The sequence below is a fragment of the Dendrobates tinctorius genome, unplaced genomic scaffold, assembly GCF_039654945.1.
Source record: "Dendrobates tinctorius isolate UK_male_01 unplaced genomic scaffold, ASM3965494v1 ptg000430l, whole genome shotgun sequence".
Classification (NCBI taxonomy): Eukaryota; Metazoa; Chordata; class Amphibia; order Anura; family Dendrobatidae; genus Dendrobates; species Dendrobates tinctorius.
The window spans coordinates 1644725-1665827 of record NW_027362093.1 but is presented as its reverse complement, the minus strand read 5'-3'; the positions used below and the strand labels follow the sequence as shown (position 1 = coordinate 1665827).

The window sequence follows — 21103 nt, the reverse complement described above, 5'->3', positions numbered from 1 at the left end:
ACATGCGCTTCACTTCCTCTCCCATCTGAGGATGGGTGATCACACTGGAACAGTTCACCTGGAAAGTTTCTCAAAGATGTTAGCTCTGCTTGTCATTTTGTTGACGGCACACAAAATGATCCGTGTGAAGCCTTGTCTGTTGCACTCCATTGTCTTTTGGAAGGAACGTGTAATGAAGCAGAAATACAGAAATGTACAAATGTTCATTGTGTGGCTTGTGTGGGAGCATTCCAGAAAGAACCACATGCATCATTCTGAACCCAGGAAATACACAGACGTCTGTACCACAGTTATTGCAGGATTCGGTAAAGGATGAAATGATTTCTCAATGGATATGCCTTGGCTGCCATAAGAGAAGCCTCAGTAGGATCACAGAGAAGTTTCGAAATCCACCGGAAAACCTTCTGATGCAGGTAGCCAGAAATGTGGGATCTTCACAACAAAGGAATGAATCCACTGTCTTCATTGACCATGTTTTGTCGTTAAGCAGCACAGGAGCTGACCAGGACATGGAACTCAGTAAGGCTAGTTTCACATTAGCGTTTTTTTACGCAGCGCATCGTGCGCATAAAAAACGCAAAGAAAAACACAAAACAAACACGCTTTTTTTAGCGTCATGCGTACGCTGATGCGTCAAAAAACGCAGCGTTGCTTGCGTTTTACATGCGTTTTTGCATGCGTTTGCGTTTTTATGCGCATGCGTTTTTAGGTGTGACATATTTTCCATTGTCTAGACCACATTCCAGACTTGTTTACCTCAAAAACGCATGCCCAAAAAAAATGCAAGCGTGCGCAAGACCATGCGCACGCATGCGTTCCCATAGACTTCAATGTGTTGTTTTTGCGCATTCCGTGCGCATGCGTTTTTTTGACGAGACAGGGTGGACCAAAAAATGCAACATGTTGCGTCTGGCGCGCCTGGCGTGAAAGACAAAAAAACGCATGCGCACGAAAGCGCAAGTGTGCGCAAGACCATGCACACGTCATGTTAAACATAGGGGCGCAGTGCGCATGCGCACGGGTGCGCACGATGCGCTGCGCACAAAAGCGCTAATGTGAAACCAGCCTGTTGGTGCTATATTTCGTTATGGCATATCAGCTTCAGGCCATTACATAACTGTGGATTTCGACAAACAACATGAAATCAATGTGTTAGATGATGCTTCTGTTAAATGCTATCAAATTACAAACTATGAGGAAAGTATCCAGAAGAACTGCTGTGTGCTGTTGTATGAAAAATGTCTAACACCTAGTAATCCTGATAGCCATTCATGGTTTTCCTGAAGCACTGCACAACAGTGATTCAGAAACGTCACTAAGTAATACTGCGGTAAGTGACGAGAGCAGCATTTATGACCCTTCAGCAACTGAAGATGCAGAGTCCTCAGCATCAACTAATGTCAAGCCTTATGTTCAATCTACTGTGTCCTCTGCTTTGAAAGAAGGTCCTTCATATCATGGTTTCCCTCAAAGGAAAAGAAGTTCTAATGTCCTCCCTGAAACATCATCCAATGAGAGTGATTTGTCAAATCCAGTTTTCCAAAATAGAAGTAAAGGTGATGGACACTCATCTTCTGACACAGGAAATCAGGATGTAACAAAAGATTGCAAGCTTCGTTTTGTACATTCAACACCAACCTCTGATCAAGTTCAGAGTGTCTATGCAACTCACCATCACAAAAGGATGCATCCTACTGTAGCATCATGCTCATTCTCTAGTAAAGAAGAAAATTCATGCTATAAAAAGACCCCAACAGCTAAAGACAATGTTTCATCTGAGTCCATGCTAATTACTCAGGAAGAAAATTCCATGCTGATCACGGAAAAACGAGAGACTGTCATCATCATCATCATCATGGAATGGCAGTGTCTACGTGAAGGTGGAAGAAACCCCGAAAAAAACCAGTAAAACCATTGAAGCCCATAGCACAGAAAACTTTACTTTTCTACTAAGTGAATGTGAATAGGAGAACATTAGACCAAAAAATGGGAAGCGGTTGATTGGAGACTGGTGCAGCATGTTTTATGTTAAAGAGATAGAGTTTCGGCCACAGTGTGCATTGAAATTTTATTACAACCAGATCAAGAAAACAGGATCCCGAAAGCGAAGGGCCCCATATCTAAATGTTAAAGCATGCTGCAAAGTTAATGATTGTTCACACTTCCATTTTCGTATGGACCAAGAACCTAATCTCTTTCCACTGAAAGTGTCTGTTATTGCAAATAAATAGTGCACACATTCCAGTTAACGAACAGATTCAGATGTTCAGTCTCGGAACTTGGCAAAGTCTAAGAGAGAAGAAGCGCACAATGCGCTACACTAGTTGGTAGTAGCCAAACTTACCACGACCATGAGCATAAAGGAAATGACGTGTAAACTGAAGCTGGCAATATACCAGACATTAAGAATCGTCATGTGTTTCCACAAGCAGCATATGAAGCAAAATTAAAGCGGAGACTTTCCTCTAACTTGAAGACACTGAAGCCTCCAGACTATATACCAACAAAAGCCAAACTCAGTGGGTGCATTCAGCTGAAGCCAGGTAATCCATTCATGTTAGCACTCCACAGTGAACGGCAAACTCGGCTCTTCAAGGATTACGCAAACTTCCATGAGCGTGCTTTATACTGTGATGCCACAGGTTCGCTTACAAAGAATGTACACTGTGAGAAGAAAATGCTGCATTATGCTGCAGTGCTTGAACATCCCAAGAAGGGTCAGCCACCTTTACCATGAGCAGAGTTTTTGGCAGATGAACACAATGTGCCTGTTGTGTGCTTCCTGTTGAGTTACTTAAAAAGGCACATGCATGCCACCTGCTTGAATGTCACCATTTCGTGTGGTTACTGATCATAGCTGGGCCCTTCTACAATCTATAAATGTGTCATTTAACCAAATGTCTATTTCTGAGTACTTAGAGTTATGTTGGCAAATCATAACAAAGCAGAAATGTTGGAACCCACAGACATGTTTAACCCCTTAACGACCAGGGGTATTTTTGGTTTTGCATTTTCATTTTTCCCTCCCCTTCTTTCCAGAGCCATAGCTTTTTTATTTTTCCGCCTATATGGCCATGTGAGGGCTTATTTTTTGCGGGATGAGTTGTACTTTTAAACAACACCATTGGTTTTACCATGTCGTCTACTCGAAAACAGGAAAAAAATTCCAAGTGCAGTGAAATTGCAAAAAAAGTGCAATCCCACACTTGTTTTTTGCTTGGCTTTTTTGCTAGGTTCACTATATGCTAAATCTGCCTGGCCATTATGATTCTCCAGGTCATTACGAGTTCATAGACACCAAACATGTCTATGTCCTCTTTTATGTAAGGGGTGAAAAAAAATTCCAAAGTTTGCTAAAAAAAATGTAAAAAAATTGCGCAATTTTCAGAGACCCATAGCGTCTCTATTTTTCATGATCTGGGGTCTGGTGAGGGCTTATTTTTTCCGTGCCCGGGCTGACATTTTTAATGATACCACTTTTGTGCAGATACATTCTTTTGATCGCCCGTTATTGCATTTTCATGCAATGTCTTGGTGACCAAAAAAACATAATTTTGGAGTTTTGAATTTTTTTCTCGCTAAGCCGTTTAGCGATCGGGTTAATGCTTTTTATTGATAAATCGGGCGATTCTAAACGCGGCGATACCTGATATGTGTATGTGGGGTTTTTTTTTAGTTTTATTTTGATTGGGGCGAAAGGGGGGTGATTTGAACGTTTTTTTAAATTTTTTTTATTTTTAAACATTTTTTTTAACTTTTGGCATGCTTCAATAGCCTCCAAAGGAGGCTAGAAGCATGCACAACCCGATTGGCTCTACTACATATGGGCGATGAGCAGATCGCCCATATATAGCAGATTTACTGCTGTGCTTTCAGCGCCTTCCACCGGGTGGCGCTGAAAGCCATATGCCTGGAACAACCATAGAGGTCTCATAGAGACCTCTGACTATCCAGGCAACATGACGCCGACCCCTGATCACGTGACGGGGTAGGCGATGACGTCATTTCCGGCCTGGTGGCCGGAAATGCTATTTAAATGCCCGCTGTCAGCTTTGACAGCGGGATTTAACTAGTTAATAGGCACGGGCAGATGGCGATTCTGCTCGCGCCTATTGCGGGCACATGTCAGCTGTTCATAACAGCTGACATGTCCCAGCTTTGATGCGTGCTCAGTGCCGGAGCCCTCATCAAGGCAGGGGAGATGTCTGATGATGGACTGTGTCCATCATTGGACATTAAGGGGTTAATTGCAATATTCTGTGCCCATGCAATGAAAGCATTTGTCCCATTCATTAATACATAAAGAGGTGACACATATGTTGAAATATGCATTTGCACAAATGCAAGAATGTACAAGCCTTCCTGCCGTTGAAAAAATATTCTCAGACATATGTAGAATATGCTTAACAAAATACGAGACACCTGAAACTCACACATACATTCAGAATATACTAGGGTTTCGTCTTCAGGACGAGTTTCAATCAAGCGAAACAGAGTCCCCCGCAGAATTACTGGAGGAAAGTACGCTAAAGCAACCCTTGTCCAAGATTTCCCCATTTGTAAGACACTTCTTAGCACTCAAGCTGAAGTATGAAGAGGAATTTGTTTCTGAAAACATCAATAGTCCAAAAGCAAATAACCCACTTTATGGCCCTGAAGCTGTAGATTATTTTATCAAGTATCACCTACCCTGCATTCCACTGTGGACCGGGATCTTGTATCATTCAATCAGACCGGATGATAAACTAAATCGTGAAAGCAACTGCCATGTTGATAATTGGTTTAAGATATTGAAGCATGATATAATTCAGAAAAGGTTCAGGTACCACGTTGGTGATTTTGTTTGACTGCTCCAAGCGAATATCAGAGATCGAATTAAATCTTACAAACTTAATGCAAAGTTGTCAACAGTTCAGAAGAGCAAAAAACAACAAGCACAACATTCAAGTGAATCTTCAGAAGACCAAGTGTTATCGCAAGAGAAATGGAACAAACGAAGCTCTCCACGAAAAAAATCACCTATTACCGACATCCTACAACAAGCCAAAAATCAAGACTACTTTCAAGAATAAATAAGGCCACGAAACAGGAAACAGACAGACTACCGCACACGGGATATGAAGATCAATATGTTAATTCTACAAACGAACGTACACCGCACAAACCTCTCCGATCCAAAATTACTACATCCAATGTTACTGCTGCAGGAGGAAAAGAAGAAACCAGTGACCTTAAAAATTCATCACTAATAAGGAACAAATCAATACTGGAGCCTCAAAACAATTATTATCCATGGAACAAAAGTACAAAAGTGGACATTTCAAATGTTGAGTGCCTACAGCCAAAACAATGGATATCTGATGAAATTATTGGTTCAGTAGTAAGTCAGCTATCACTGCTGGAGATACGTGCACTGCAACCAGATAATTATCAATCGCATTGGGGCGATATGATGGAGTCGTACAATTAGATCACAACACAGAATTTCTCAGTGGTGATGCTCTGTCTATCCCTTTTATTACATCGCCTGAGACACGTGGGCTCCATTGGAAGCGAGGTGTAATAGATTTCAATAAGAAGTTGGTATTTGTGTTTGACTCTCTCCATGGAAGACCTCAAGTCCAAGAATCCTTGAACCTTTTTCGGACAGCTGCTGCTATTTACCTGGCTGACAGTTTACCAGTTACTCCTGTCGATTGGAAGTCGTTAAATGTCCCTGACACAGACGTGCAAAGAAATACATACGATTGTGGCCTGCTTGTCATTTGCACAGCTTTCGCACTAGCAAACTGTGAAGGTTACAGCAACCTCAGAATTGTCTCTTAATAAAAACACGCCTGTGGGTTGCTGACCAGTATGACCAGTTTCTGATTCAGAAGAAAACACAATGTCCACGTAAAGTGTTACCAAGAAGACAACAACCAGTTACTGAAAAGTTACAAAAGCTGAGAGACTACACGTTTTCCATGGAAAGCATAGCTGTTGTTTCTATCGGCTTTGGAGGTTTAAATGATTCCTGCAGTTGGAAAATATGCTCACGAAAACCACGCATTTCAGAGAAAAAGCCTCTCAGTGTCAATGTGTGACCTGCCGGAATTGGTTTCACTATTCTTGTGTGAAAGTCACCTCAACGGAAATTAAAGATATAAAGAACTATGTATGCCCTACATGCGATATTAAAAGTGCAAAATCAAAATAGATAAGTGGTAAAAAACATTCAAAAGCTACTATGAAAAAATCCTTCTATACAGCCTTAAGATTAGACTCTGAAGAATACTGTCTTCACTTTCTAGTGACACACAAAAAGTGTACCATCGAGCCAAGTGTTTCCCAAGTGCCTGGCCAAAATGTCAGATTAGTCAATTTAATGGTTTTTGAATTTAACATTTTGAAATGACTTTCCTAGAATCCATGACAGTTATGACTTGAATATCTTTCATTCTCTTTCAGGTAACAAAAGTCATGAGTTGTCACTTTCATATGCTAATGCGTAACTTTAAAGTAGAAAAATATTTAAAAAATGTAAAAACAAAAAAAATGTTAATGGTTGTTTACTAACACCAGCACAAGTAATTGTCATGTTATGTCCTCCATCTTTTTTGTGGGATATGTGTGGAGGCAAATTTAGAATAAGTCTGAAAACCTCAAATTCACAGGAATGAAAATGATAACACAGAAATTAACTTTGGAATACATTTTTTAATGATTCAATTCAAACTTAAACAGAGAATATTTAACACTGGCCAGCCACCCTTAGCAAAATCTACAGAACATTCAAGGTTTTCAAGTGTTAATCCCATTACCTTGACGTGGTGAGCGGCTTTTTACTAAACTACTCACTTTAACTCCCAAACTGATTGCGTAGTTTACTGACCAGGTATAAAACATCTTGAAAACACACCTAATACATTATTAGCGACATTTTACCATGCTTATTTTCACACATGGAAATAAATTATTTTTCCTTTTCACTTCTGAACTATACGGAGTTCAAATTTTTTATTTCAGATTATGTGAATGTACAAGGTACAGTACGTTGAATCTGTGAATAATTAATGTCTTACTGGAAGTAGTTCACAACATTCTGGCCTTGAAGTACATTGTGATGATAGTCCGAGCAAGTTACTGGTGAAACTCTTCCAAGTTTCCGCTAACATACATAAATAAGCGATTTACGTGAATAACTTCTGAACTACACATAGAGTTGATAACTTTTTTGGCAAATATTATTCAGGACATTAAGCTGTTTATTTCGAGTACTAGTGGTCCAGTGTACCTTGATCAAAATAAAATTTATATATGATCTGGTGCACCATAGATGAAAATCTAATAGCTAAAGTCCAACTGCAGACTAAATTGAATCCAGTGGGGCAAATAATGGCGGGAATGTCACTGACTGAGAAGTCTCCATGTAGCGTCTTCACTCCGGAGATCATGTGACCCCTGACTCCTCCCCTCCTGTGACCTCATCACAGGTCCTGTGCACACAGAGCAGCCATATATGTGGAGTGCAGCTCTGCAGGTGGAGGGATGTGGAGATTCCCCCCCATTACTGAGCACATTAATAAATATATTGCACAGGGGATATCACAGCCAATTCCCACAAGAAGAATCCTTGGAACATCGGCTCATCTTCTCATTCAGGTCTCTTCAACATCGGATCCTCTCAGTGAAGATCTTCTACAAAAGAGAATTTTCCTGATTTACCCATCAAGGATGGATATGGACAGAGACAAGATGGCGGAGAGGATGTTACACCTCACCCTAGAGATCCTCTTCCGTCTCACTGGAGAGGTGAGAGATTCTGATGACGTCACATTACATCATTCTTATCTATGGGAATAACAGATGGACAGAACTGGAGAGGTGAGGACTCTGGGAATGTCTGTAGTGAGATTTATTAATGTGTTTCTCCATAACCAGGATTACACAGTGGTGAAGAAGACCTCTAGTGATCGCTGTCCGGACCCTGTGTCTGAGGGATGGGGAAGACCCCTGAGCCCAATCACGGGGCCTCCACCTCACCCCCTGATCCATGAGGACATCAATGACCAGAAGATCCTAGAACTCACCTACAAGATGATAGAGCTGCTGACTGGAGAGGTGACACTGCTGGGAATGCTGGGACATTATACAGTAACACTATGAAGGGATCGGGGGGATGACAGTATCATTGTATGTGTCAGGTTCCTATAAGGTGTCAGGATGTCGCTGTCTATTTCTCCATGGAGGAGTGGGAGTATTTAGAAGGACACAGAGATCTGTACAAGAACGTCATAATGGAGGTTCCCCAGCCCCTCACATCTCCAGGTAATAGACAGGACTAAATACACACGGCCTATAATTATCTGTATGTAGAGAATGAATTCAGTCCCTGTATGTGTTTCCTCCAGATCTATCCAGTAAGAGGACAACACCAGAGAGATGTCCCCGTCCTCTTCTTCCACAGGACTGTAAACAAGAAGATCCCAGTGCTCCTCAGGATCATCAGGTAGATGGAGAGAAGGTGTCAGGAGATCTCCCCTATGATGTGTAGACGGCTGTGAAGGTCTTGTGCTCAGTCTTGTTTTATCCACCAGTATTATATGTTTTATACTTGTGTAATGAGAACGGTGGAGATGGCAGGATTAGAGCTGATCATAGATGGGACGTCTCCATCTGTCTGTGACTTTTGCAATATTTGTTTCAGGGTGAAGATCTGACCCATATTAATACTACAGAGACATATGTGAGAGATGATGAGTGGTGTAAAGAGGAGATTCCCACATATGACTACCCAGGTGAGTAGTAACCACTGAATGCAGAGAAGTCACAGATTCCTCTCAGTCACCGGCTGTGGCTGCTTTATCGGTGGTGTAGTCCGGCCGTATTACCATGATCACCATTTTGCCTCTGGACCACAACATTCTCCTCCACCCAAAACTGTTCTAATGACTTACAACCTGGAGGATCCACCTACCCCCTGGGATTAGGAGACGCTGACCGTTACCTGCCCAGATCTGTAACTATAAAGCCAAATAACAGCGTACGTAGAATGTGCTGACAAGATAGAAAATCACTTGAAGAAAAACATTATGATGGGTCTGTTTGAGAAAGCGGAGGGTAATGATGCTGTTGGCTTCCTAGATCCCTGAGATCTTATTGGATGAATCTTCTCTCCCTTCTGTGCTGCTGAATGTCTCATGGTCCCTACAAGACCAGGTCCAGTCTTTCTGCCCAAACTTCCCTTTTATGATTGACAACATTAATTGTACAGTGAGGCCAAGTGTGAATTTCTGTACAATAACGACAGAGCTTCCCCTAGCCTGAGTTTTCAATTTCTTTTTTCTTTTTAAAACCAACTAACTTGAAACAGGATTTTGATAAACTACATAAAACACATTCCACCTGTGCTTTGATATATCTCTACTCTCTGTGTGGTTTATGGCTGTAATATACACATATAGGGGTTTGTCTACTGTGATGCGGTGCTGTGACAAGTGATGCCCGGCACCCAATCAGCGCTGGCGTCACTGTCTCCACCTTCGGACAAACTGAACATGAAGAGGAAGACAGAGCTGCAGCTCATCCCGGACTTCCTTCTCATGTTCAGTTTGTCCAAAGATGGAGACAGTGACGCCAGCGCTGATTGGGCATCACCACATCGCAGTCCCAATGCAGCGAGTGCCAACATCACTGGAAGGGAGCCAGATTGGCAGGTGAGTATAAGCTTTATTATTTTATCAGGGACGAAGATTTAGTTTAAGAAGTGCTTGTCCTAGTACTGGACAACCTCTTTAAGAAATACTATAGATATGCGCTAAATACACTAAATGACACTGATATATGCATTACTAAACGTCTATGTGTATGGCTGGGCAGAGTAGTCAGGGGCTCCCGTACACTTAAGGCGATGATCAAATCGATAATGAAGCCATACTGTATCTTGGATATATACTGTGTAGGATGATGCAGAGTTAGCAGCGTTCAGGCCGGCTGCGCTGCCTCCTGCTTGAAAAGGAAAGAGCTGCCGCCCTATGTCTGCGTGACGTCACTACACTGCGGACTCTCTTCTATTGCAAAACCGAGTGATATTATCCAATGCGTTTCTGAGGCTTCGGTGTCCTTCGTCAGGGATCCCTTCTTTTTTGCAATAGAAGAGAGCCGGCAGTGTAGTGACATCACGCAGACACAGGGCGGCAGCTTTTACCTTTTCAAGCAGGTGGCAGGATCAGCGCAGCCGGCTGCAACGCTGCTGACTCTGCATCATCCAACATAGTACAAATCCAGGACACAGTATGGCTTCACAATCAATTTGATCACCTCCTTAAGTGTACGTGTGCCCCAGCCTGCTCTACCCAGCCATACATGTAGACGTTCAGTAATTCATAGATCAGGGTCATCTGTGTATGTAGCGCATATCTACTGTATATATTTACTGCATTTCTACACGTTAAGCAAGAGGGCAAGCAGGTGCTGAAGCAGGGAGCAGATAACTTCACCTGGACAGCACCCACACACATACTGCCAGACTGGACGGTACTGCTGGTCCCAGGCACCCTAATCTTAGTGGCTGAACAGTGCCTGTGCCGCCTACAGCTTCTGTTTCTAACGTTGCCTCCATCACCGGTGCTGCCTGGAGAATGAATAAGATGGCACCTGGTGACAGAAGCAGACGTCACCGGAGCAGATCCCAGAGAAAATGGGACATACCGTTTGCGGAAGTCTCAATATGACAAAATGTCAGAAATCCAGAGCAGTAGAAATCCTCATAAAGTGACTACATTTTGGAAATTATAACCCTCGGTCAATTAATCTATAAGAGTAGTGACTATTTTGACTTCACTGGCACTTTGCGGAAATTAGCACACAGGGGATGTTGGAGAGTGAAGATTAGAAATATGCCATATTATTGCCCAGCACATAATGCCCGGATTGTGCTCCACTAGACACGCACATAGGAAACTAAGTGGGTCCTTCTCATTGCACTGATGCCAAATACATGGATGGTAAATGTGGTTTAGGTACACTGCAAAGCTCAGAAGCCAGGGGGAGATTTGACTTGGAAAGAGTGCATTTTGCTGGATTTGTTTATGGAAGCCATGTTGCTTTTCAAGAGTCGTTGAGCCGCTAATAATGTGGACATCTGTTTTTTCTATGACAGATGATGGACCTGAGTGGGAACTTGTATTTTGTGAGATGAGTAGGAGTTGTTATTGGTGGTATTTTCACCTACATATCATTGATGGGTTGCGTTTTATTTATTACTAGATTATGGCCCGATGCTATCGCATCAGGAGGATGCGATAGCATCACACCTCTTGCCATGTTAACCCTCAACACACACACTCCTCTCACCTTTCACCATCTCCACTCACTCTTTCACTCCACATACGACCCCTTCTCTCACTCCGTCTCTCATGCTCACACCGTCATCGCCGCTGCTCCACGATCCCCGACATCTTCTTCCGCCGGCGCCATCCTGGATCCAGACGTTGTCCACGCCGGCGACATGTTCTTGCGGCGACGCCATCTAGAGTATCGCAGGATTTCGCCGAACCAAAATAGCGTCGCCGCAGGAACATGTCGCCGGCGTGGATGCCGTCGGGATCCAAAATGGAGTGGACGTAAGAGGTGTGCGGTGACGTCACCGGTTACAACTGGACGGAAGTTGTTACAACCGGAAGCTGCTTAGGGCATTTATTATTATAGATGTTTGGGAGGCAGAATGAACAAACAGTTAAACACCACACACTACTGGTTCATCCTCTAACTTTTTCTATTAGACTGTGAACTGTCATTGACTTAGACAGTCATTCATATTTTTACATAACTTGCCATTTTCACTGGCGGTTTAAGCAGCCATTTTCAAAAATATAAAATTCAAGGATATTTTATTTAAAATAATTATCTTTTTTTTCTTTGCAGGTGACTCTACCAGGAGATCAGGACAGCTGATATCTTCAATTTTTAAATCAGATGATCTTGAGATCCTACAGGATACAACTGAAGTGATTGCCATTGTTCCAGATATATCATTATCCCTTTACAGTAAAGATCCTGTGAAACAGGTCCCGTCTTTTGATTCATTACTGACTACTAAGGAAAATGAAAGTAAGAAAATAAGCATCAAAAAAGAAACTGCTCCTAAAGAAAAGTCATTTTCACATTCAGAATATAGAAATAGTTTTTCCCTCAAAAAGTCATTTCTTAATCATCAAAAAAATCACACAACGGAGAAGAGATTTTCTTGTTCCAAGTGTGGGAAATGCTTTAACTGCAATTCAAACCTTATTAGGCATGAGAGAACTCACACAGGGGAGAAGCCATTTTCATGTTCAGAATGTGAGAAGTGTTTTAACCAGAAATCACATTTGGTTCAGCACCAGAGAACGCACCCAGGGAAGAAGCCTTTTTCCTGTTCAGAATGTGGGAAATGTTTTAACCAAAAATGTAATCTTGTTAGACACCAGAGAACTCACACAGGGGAGAAGCCTTTTTGCTGTTCAGAATGTGGGAAGTATTTTAACGAGAGATCAGCTTTGGTTAAGCACCAGAGAATTCACACAGGGGAGAAGCCTTTTTCCTGTTCAGAATGTGGGAAATGTTTTATCCAGAAATCAGATTTTGTTAAACACCAGAGAACTCACACAGGGGAGAAGCCTTTTTCCTGTTCAGAATGTGAGAAATGTTTTAACCAGAAATCAGCTTTGGTTAAGCACCAGCGAACCCACACAGGGGAGAAGCCTTTTTCCTGTTCAGAATGTGGGAAGTGTTTTAACCAGAAATCAGATTTGGCTAAGCACCAGCGAACCCACACAGGGGAGATGCCTTTTTGCTGTTCAGAATGTGGGAAGTGTTTTTACCAGAAATCAGATTTGGTTAATCACCATAGAACTCACACAGGGGAGAAGCCTTTTTCCTGTTCAGAATGTGGGAAATGGTTTACACATAAATCAAATGTTGTTAGGCACCAGAAAACTCACACAAGGGAGAAGCCTTTTTCCTGTTTATAATAATAATAATAATAATAAAAATCATTATTTATATAGCGCCAACATATTCCACAGTGTTGACAGTTTAACAGTTTCAAACACAACAGTCGTAACAACGTTAACAATAATTCAATAAAGCAAAATATAACGACCCTGCTAATGACAATCTACAGGGTGGGCCATTTATATGGATACACCTAAAGAAAATGGGAATGGTTGGTGACCAGATCGGTGCGCTGAATATGCAGAATGGGCAAAACAAAAATTGGAACAGGACCCTCAGTTTACACAGAACATTATGTTTAGTGATGAGGCAAACTTTTTTGGGTGGCCCATTTATATGGATACACCTAAATAAAACGGGAATGGTGACAGATTTCTTGCGTGGGTTTTTTTGCATTGAAATCTGCTGCAATGACCCCGGTACTGCGTTCAACAGACATCAACATAATTTCTATCCGCTCCTCACATGTTAACCTCTGTGACACGTCAATGGCTGTAAACAAAGAGAAATTTGTAAATAACTCATGAAAGAATAAAGTTATGTTAAAACCAAGCACACCATTTTTTTTTGTGAAAGTCTCAATACGTTTGTGTCACATGACCCTCTTTCCATTGAAAAAAATAAAGTTAGATCCGAAATGGCCAACTTCAAAATGGCCACCATGGTCACCAACCAACTTGAAAATTTTGATTTTTTCCCCTCCCATTTACAAATGTGCCACAAACAAGAAGCTGATATCACCAACCATTCCCATTTTATTAAGGTGTATCCATATAAATGGCCCACCCTGTACAATGAGGTGGGGGAGATACAAAGTACAGGTGTGTATTTACAATGATAGTCCAGCCATCTTGAGGAAGTGAGGGATGGATGGAGATAGGGAATGGGCTACACACGCACACTTACACATAAAATGACTTTGATTAGGGAATGTGATAGGCCGCTCTGAACAAATGTGTTTTGAGAGAGCGCCTAAAACTATGCAAGTTGTGGCTGGTCCTAATTTCTTGTGGTAGAGTATTCCAGAGGATAGGAGCAACACGGGAGAAGTCTTTGAGTTGGGAGTGGGAGGTATGGATTAGTGAAGAGGTTAGTCAAAAGTCGTTTCCAGAGCGCAGCGATCGGCTCGGCCGATAGACAGAAATGAGGGAGGAGATGTAGGGGGGTGCCGCACTGTGGAGAGCTTTGAGGGTGAGAACAAATACTTTGAATTGGATCCTATAATGGATGGGCAGCCAATGTAACAGCTGGCAAAGAGTGGATGCGTCCAAGTACCTATTAGCCAGATGGACGACCCTGGCTGCTGCAATAAGGATGGACTGGACAGGGGATAGTCGAGTGAGGGGGAGGCCAATTAATAGAGCATTACATTTAAGCATGCAAAAAGAAGGAGTCTATATCCTCATATAAAATCACATGATTATTTTATTGCTAAATAGCTCACAAATATAAGAATCGACAAAATAATGCAATAGTAGTATGGCTGAGTGTCAGAAAGAGACCTAGGTGCAACAAAAGTGCTGAGCTAATGACAGCGGGAGGGAATAGTATGTGTATTGCCAGTGCAAATAGATTCAAGAGGCCCCAAGAATGCAAATTAGCAGAGGTATAATAATCCCCTAGTGAGGTGTGAACATAACAATAGTCCCTCGCTAATCACTCATCAGGTCATAACCCCATGTTTTCATTCCTTACTCGTGGCTGCCAAGAGAACCACATGCTGCGCCCCGACACGCGTTATGCGTGGGCTTCTTCCGGGGGCTCCTCCTTATATAAAGCACACCCAGGTGCCGGGTAAGCCGCAATTAGTGGCTTGTGTTCTCGGAGCGTGAACCGGAAGTAGCGCCACATCCGGCGCCAGGATGACTATGCATGTCACAGGGAAAGCCCTGATGATGTCAGTGACACGCACAGATCATCTAGTGGCGCCGATGGGACGCATCCATCCAGTACCGTCCGAGGACATGCACACAAGTGGTCAACGTGATGGCACAACTCTCACCAGGGGAATTATACCTCCTACTATAAATAGCGATCTCATACATAGGTCCAATGCATTTATCTTACTTTCCTTTTTTCTATCATACACAAAAGGAACAACCCACAAAACTCTGCCTAAAGAGAATATTTGGCCCATTTGTAAAAAAACCTTTAGGCTGTGTGCACACGCTGCGGATTAGGTGCGGATTCATCCGCGCGGATTTTGTAAAATCCGCAGGTGAAACCGCAGGTCAAAAGACCTGCGGTTTTACCTGCGGATTGCTCTGCGGTTTGGCCCTGCGGTTTTTCATCTCAATGGAGGAGATGGCAAACCGCAGGGGAATCCGCAGAAAGAATTGACATGTCAATTCTTTCTGCGGATTGAAAACCGCAGATAATCCGCGCGGAAAATTCCGCACCGTCTGCACTGCGGTTTTTGATTCCCATAGGGAATCATTGTACTGTACACCGCAGCAAAATCCGCAGCGTGTGCACACAGCCTTAACATGCTAAAAGTGTTTACCAATACCATATATCATATAAAGTGCTAACAGTGACAAGTGCTAAATACACATAAACAGGGTAAGTGGTCCAGGTTACCCATCCTAAACAACATCAAAAAAGTATAAGGCTGGCGTCTCACTAGAGAGAAATACGGAGGAGTGAGAGGCGTTAAAACAACGCATTGCACTCGGACCAATGTTTCTCTATGGGGCAGCTCCCATCAGCAGTACATTTTTTGGCCGTATTTTACGGGCTGAGAAAATAGCAGCATGCTGTGATTGTCAGCATATTATGGGCAAAATACGCCAATGCAAGGCTTTGGGGGCGAGAAAAATACGGATTACCCACGGACCAGATGTGTGACTCGCGAGAAATACGCACCCGGTGTCCTTTACCAAAAGCCGGCAATTCATTTTGCGATACAGTAAAATCACACTGACATGTATATTAAAGAAACGAAAGTATAGATATAGACACATAGAGAATATATATATATATAACACATAGAATATATATATACACACACATGTCATTGAGACACATATATTTATATATATTAGCGGCGATAGAGTTCTACATAGCAGAATCGCTGCTAATTCAATTTCAGTCTTCTGTGAAATCATTCTAAAACCCGACATGAAATGACACATGGTTTACATACAGTAAACCATTTCATTTCATTAATTTTTTTATATGTGTTTGGCTAATAATTAGATGAGGGTTTGTGTGTAAAATTTGGGACATGTAGGTGTTAAATAAAGGGGTTAATTCGTTGAAAAAAATTGCGTAGGCTCCCGTGGTAAATTCGCAACCAGAGAGGGAAAGCCAGTGAGTGAGGGCAGATATTAATAGCCTTGAGAGGGACCATTGTTTTTGTCCCCCACTGGCTACAAAAATCTGCCCCCTGACACCTCAGAAAAGGCGCATCTATAAGATGTGCCTTTTTTGCACTTAGCCTCTCTATTCCCATTGCACTGTAGCTGTGGCTAATGGGATAATAAGAATGGGTTAATGTCACCTTGCTATTGGAAGGTGACATTAAGCCGATTAATAATGGAGCAGTGTTAATTAGACACCTATCCATTGTTAACCCTAGACTAGTAAAGGGTTAAGAAAACACACACAGTCATTAATTAAAAATTCTTTTAATGAAATAAAGACATCAAGTTTTTGGCCATATTAATTCCTCTGCTAATCCATAAATAAACCATGGACCTGTAACAAAAATAAAACAAAAAGCAACAATATCCTTACCTCTCCGCTGGTCAGACAGGTCCCCTGCTGCAATCCATCAGAAGGGGTTAACTGGTTTACAACGGGACCAGTGCTAATGCGACCAGCCCTCTGTAAACCACTGCCAGAATGAATTAGTTCATCTCTGCGCAGCCTCCCTGGCTGACCGAAGAAGAACTAATGAGTGTGGGAAAGTTTCTGCATATTTTCCCACGCTCATCAGTTCACCTCAGGTCAGCCCGGGGACTCCGTGCAGCCTCACATGACGTCCCTGCTTCATCTAGATGCTTAGCTGCTGGGATGCTTTGCTGAGGGGATGTGCACCCCTTAGAATGCTTCTAGATTTATAGGCCACACTACAGGGTCAGGAGAGAGCGATTGTGGGACCTTATTTGGGATAATTTAGCAGTTACTCCTACACCAGGGGGTGGATAGATGATCAAAACATTAGTCCTGGCTCCATCTCTATGCTATAACACCTTTCCCAAGATAATATCTACAATGACTCCAGTCATGGATATACAGCAGTGAGTATTGAGTACAATGCAACAGATGAATTATGTCACGGGGCAGTAGTGGGAAAACAGGGAATGAGGAACCTGGGCCCCTGAACTGCCCCTCAGGCTAAGGGGGTGCCCTGACTTTTCTTGGGGGTACACTTGATGGTAGTGAGGCCCAAATCACCGACCTGTCCCTATCTCCTGTTTAGCCCTGAGCTAAACCCCCAACCCCCCCAGGAGGTGAGACAGGGAAAAAAGTGAACTGCACAAATAAAACAAAAGGAAAGATAAGACAGACACCTCGGGGTTAAATCAACTAAAAAGCAAAACTTTTCTTTATCTGCTGCAATGTACCACACAGCAGAGTTAGGCACCAGAACAAGGTTATAGCTGAAGCTCCACTGCACTCAGCCAGCTCCTGACTCCAGCTTGGTTGGTCTACAAAGAGGAAAAGTATCATCAACAGTTAGCTGCAGCACCTGGTGACCTTTTAAAGCAAGGGGGAGTGGTCACCACCTGCATAGCAAACAGACCAGCCATGCAATTACACCAGCGGCCACTAGGGGGAAAAACTGATATTAACCCCTGATGGCCTGAAAGGAAAAAAGGTTTAATATGAGAATGCAGATCTGACACAGATCCAAAAATGGATCGTGACAAATTATAGCGATAATTCAGCAAGCAGAGTTCTATGTTCTATACCATTAAACGAAATGTTGCAGGATGATAAACAGCCGATGACAGCAAGCAGAGATTGTAACCATTAAAATAAATGTTGCAGGATGATAAACCTATGGATACGTCCAGGCGATTTTGCACTCACATGGGCTGTGCGCGCGATCAGCACCGGGAGTCAGTTAATTCTGTCAGCTGACACCCAATACTCAAGGCAAGGAGCAGTCCCGCACTGCTCCGAGTACTTTAACACCCTAAGGCTAGTTTCACACTAGCGCTTTTGAGCGCAGCGACGGCCTGTGCACGGCCGCCGCTAAGCCCCGCCGACTGCCGCGCCTCCGCCGGTAGCTCCGCCTACCGGCGCATGACGCTGCATGCATCCTGCGTCCCCTATCTTTATCACTGGGGGCGCAGGCCGTGCGCAGTATGCATTATGCGCACCGTCAAAAAGGCGCATGCCTGCGCACGGCCTGCGCCCCCAAGTGATAAAGATAGGGGACGCAGGATGCATGCAGCGTCATGCGCCGGTAGGCGGAGCTACCGGCGGACGCGCGGCAGGGGGCGGGGCTTAGCGGCGGCCGTGCGCAGGCAGTCGCTGCGCTCAAAAGCGCTAGTGTGAAACTAGCCTTAGTGATGTGATCAAACTTGATCACAGCATTTCGGGAGCAGGCAGAGGGAAGATAGCCCCTCAGCCCTTGGAGCAGAGACCACGCAACAACATTGCGAGGTCCCGTTTGTTGCCATGTTGACCCAAAGTCATCACGATGACATCCAGGTCAACAGAGCTAGCAAAGTTGCTTGATCATGCTCAGAGCACAATCGGCAACTTTGTCTGTCAGAGCAGCGCTGACAGTTTGCATAGCATAGGGACGCTCTTGCATCCCTATGCTATTCAAGCAATCATCCTGGGAAAAATGAAAGGACCATAGTGGGACAAAGTAAAAAGTTTGAAAAAAAAAAGAAAAAAAACAAGTTAAAAAAAAAATGTAGAAATATCTGAAAAAAATAATACAAAATAAAAATATGTTGTGCCCATAAATAAATATTTGTATAAAAATATATATATAAGCAATAAAAGTACACATTTGGCATTGCCTCATCCAGAACGATTAGACCTATGAAACTGTCCCACTAGTTAAACCCTTTAGTGAATACCATAAAAAATAAATAAAAAACAATGCTTTATCATCATACTGTCAAAAAGTGGAATAAAATGTGTTCAATTAGACAAATACAAATAAGCATGGTACTACTGAAAGCGTCATCTTGCCCTCAAAAAACCATGGGCGCCGCCATATTGGAAAATGGGCGCATGCGCAGTGCGCCCGCCGGCTGCAGATTCCATTCATTCATTTTGATCACTGTGATAAACTCTCACAGTGATCAAAATAGAGTGAAAAGTAAACAAAGCCCCCTTTATCACCCCCATAGGCAGGAGCAAAAAATTAAATAAAGAAATTATTTTTATTTTTTTTTCCATTAGGGTTAGGGTTGGAAATAGGGTTAGGGTTAGGGTTGGAAATAGGGTTAGGGTTAGGGGTGGAATTAGGGTTAGGGTGGAATTAGGGTTAGGGTTGGAATTAGGGTTAAGATTAGGGTTAGGGATATGTTGGGGTTAGGGTTGGGATTAGGGTTAGGCTTGTGGTTAGGGTTATGGTTAGAGTTGGGATTAGGGTTAGGGGTGTGTTGGGGTTAGGGTTATGGTTAGGGTTGGGATTAGGGTTAGAGATGTGTTGGGGTTAGGGCTGTGGTTAGGAGTGTGTTGGGGTTAGGGTTGGAGTTAGAATTGAGGGGTTTCCACCGTTTAGGCACATTAGGGGGTCTCCAAACGCGACATGGTGCAACCATTGATTCCAGCCAATTTTGCGTTCAAAAAGTCAAACGGTGCTCCCTCCCTTCCAAGCCCCGACGTGTGCCCAAACAGTGGTTTACCCCAACATATGGGGTATCAGCGTACTCAGGAAAAATTGCACAACAACTTTGGGGGTCTAATTTCTACTGTTACCCTTGGGAAAATAAAAAATTGGGGGCTAAAAAATTATTTTTGTGGAAAAAAATTTATTTTTTTATTTTCACGTCTCTGCGTTATAAACTTCTGTGAAGCACTTGGGGGTTCAAAGTGCTCACCAGATATCTCAATAAGTTCCTTGGAGGGTCTAGTTTCCAAAATGGGGTCACTTGTGGGGTGTTTCTACTGTTTAGGCACATCAGGGCTCTGAAAACGTAACGACGACCGCAGACCATTCCATCAAAGTCTGCATTTCAAAACGTCACTACTTCCATTCTGAGCCCTTACGTATGCCCAAACAATGGTTCCCACCCCATATATGGGGTACCAGCGTACTCAAGACAAACTGGAAGACAACTTTTGGGTTCCAATTTCTCCTGTTACCCATGTGAAAATAAAAATTTGCACGCTAAAAAATCATTTTTTGAGGAAAAAAATGATTTTTTATTTTCACAGCTTTGTGTTATAAACTTCTGTGAAGCACTTGACAAATCCCCAGGCCCGGATGGGATACACCCCCGAGTACTGCAGGAATTAAGCACAGTCATAGATAGACCATTATTTTTAATCTTTAAAGATTCCATAATAACAGGGTCTGTACCACAGGACTGGCGTATAGCAAATGTTGTGCCAATATTCAAAAAGGGGACAAAAACTCAACTCGGAAATTATAGGCCAGTAAGTTTAACCTCAACTGTGGGTAAAATCCTGGAGGGTTTTCTAAGAGATACTATACTGGAGTATCTGGAGAAGAATAACCTTATGACCCAATATCAACATGGGTTTACAAGGGACCGTTCCTGTCAGACTAATCTGATAAGCTTTTATGAAGAGGTAAGTTCCGGACTGGACCAAGGGAATGCAGTGGACGTGGTGTACATGGACTTTTCAAAAGCTTTTGATACGGTGCCACACAAAAGGTTGATACATAAAATGAGAACAATGGGGATAGGGGAAAATATGTGTAGGTGGGTTAAGAGCTGGCTCAGGGATAGGAAACAAAGAGTGGTTATTAATGGAGCACACTCAGACTGGGTCACGGTTAGCAGTGGGGTACCACAGGGGTCAGTTTTGGGCCCGCTTCTTTTTAACATATTTATTAATGACCTTGTAGGGGGGCATAGAGAGTAGAATTTCAATATTTGCAGATGACACTAAACTCTGCAGGGCAATCAATACAGAGGAGGACAATTTTATATTACAGGAGGATTTATGTAAACTAGAA

The 21103-nt window shown here is 42.8% G+C and overlaps 2 protein-coding genes across 2 annotated transcripts in view; both read left to right on the top strand.

Moving 5' to 3' along the window:
- Window positions 1–21103, top strand: part of LOC141076815 (uncharacterized) — a 918929-nt gene that overhangs the window by 713236 nt on the left and 184590 nt on the right. The gene's annotated exons all lie outside the window — the stretch shown is intronic.
- LOC141076790 (uncharacterized) overlaps window positions 4985–21103 on the top strand; it is a 49470-nt gene continuing 33351 nt past the window's right edge. The window contains exons 1-2 of the mRNA XM_073564099.1: window positions 4985–5380; window positions 11979–12944. Of these exons, the coding sequence (XP_073420200.1) occupies window positions 4985–5380; window positions 11979–12944 (1362 nt within the window). The remainder of the gene's footprint in view (window positions 5381–11978; window positions 12945–21103) is intronic.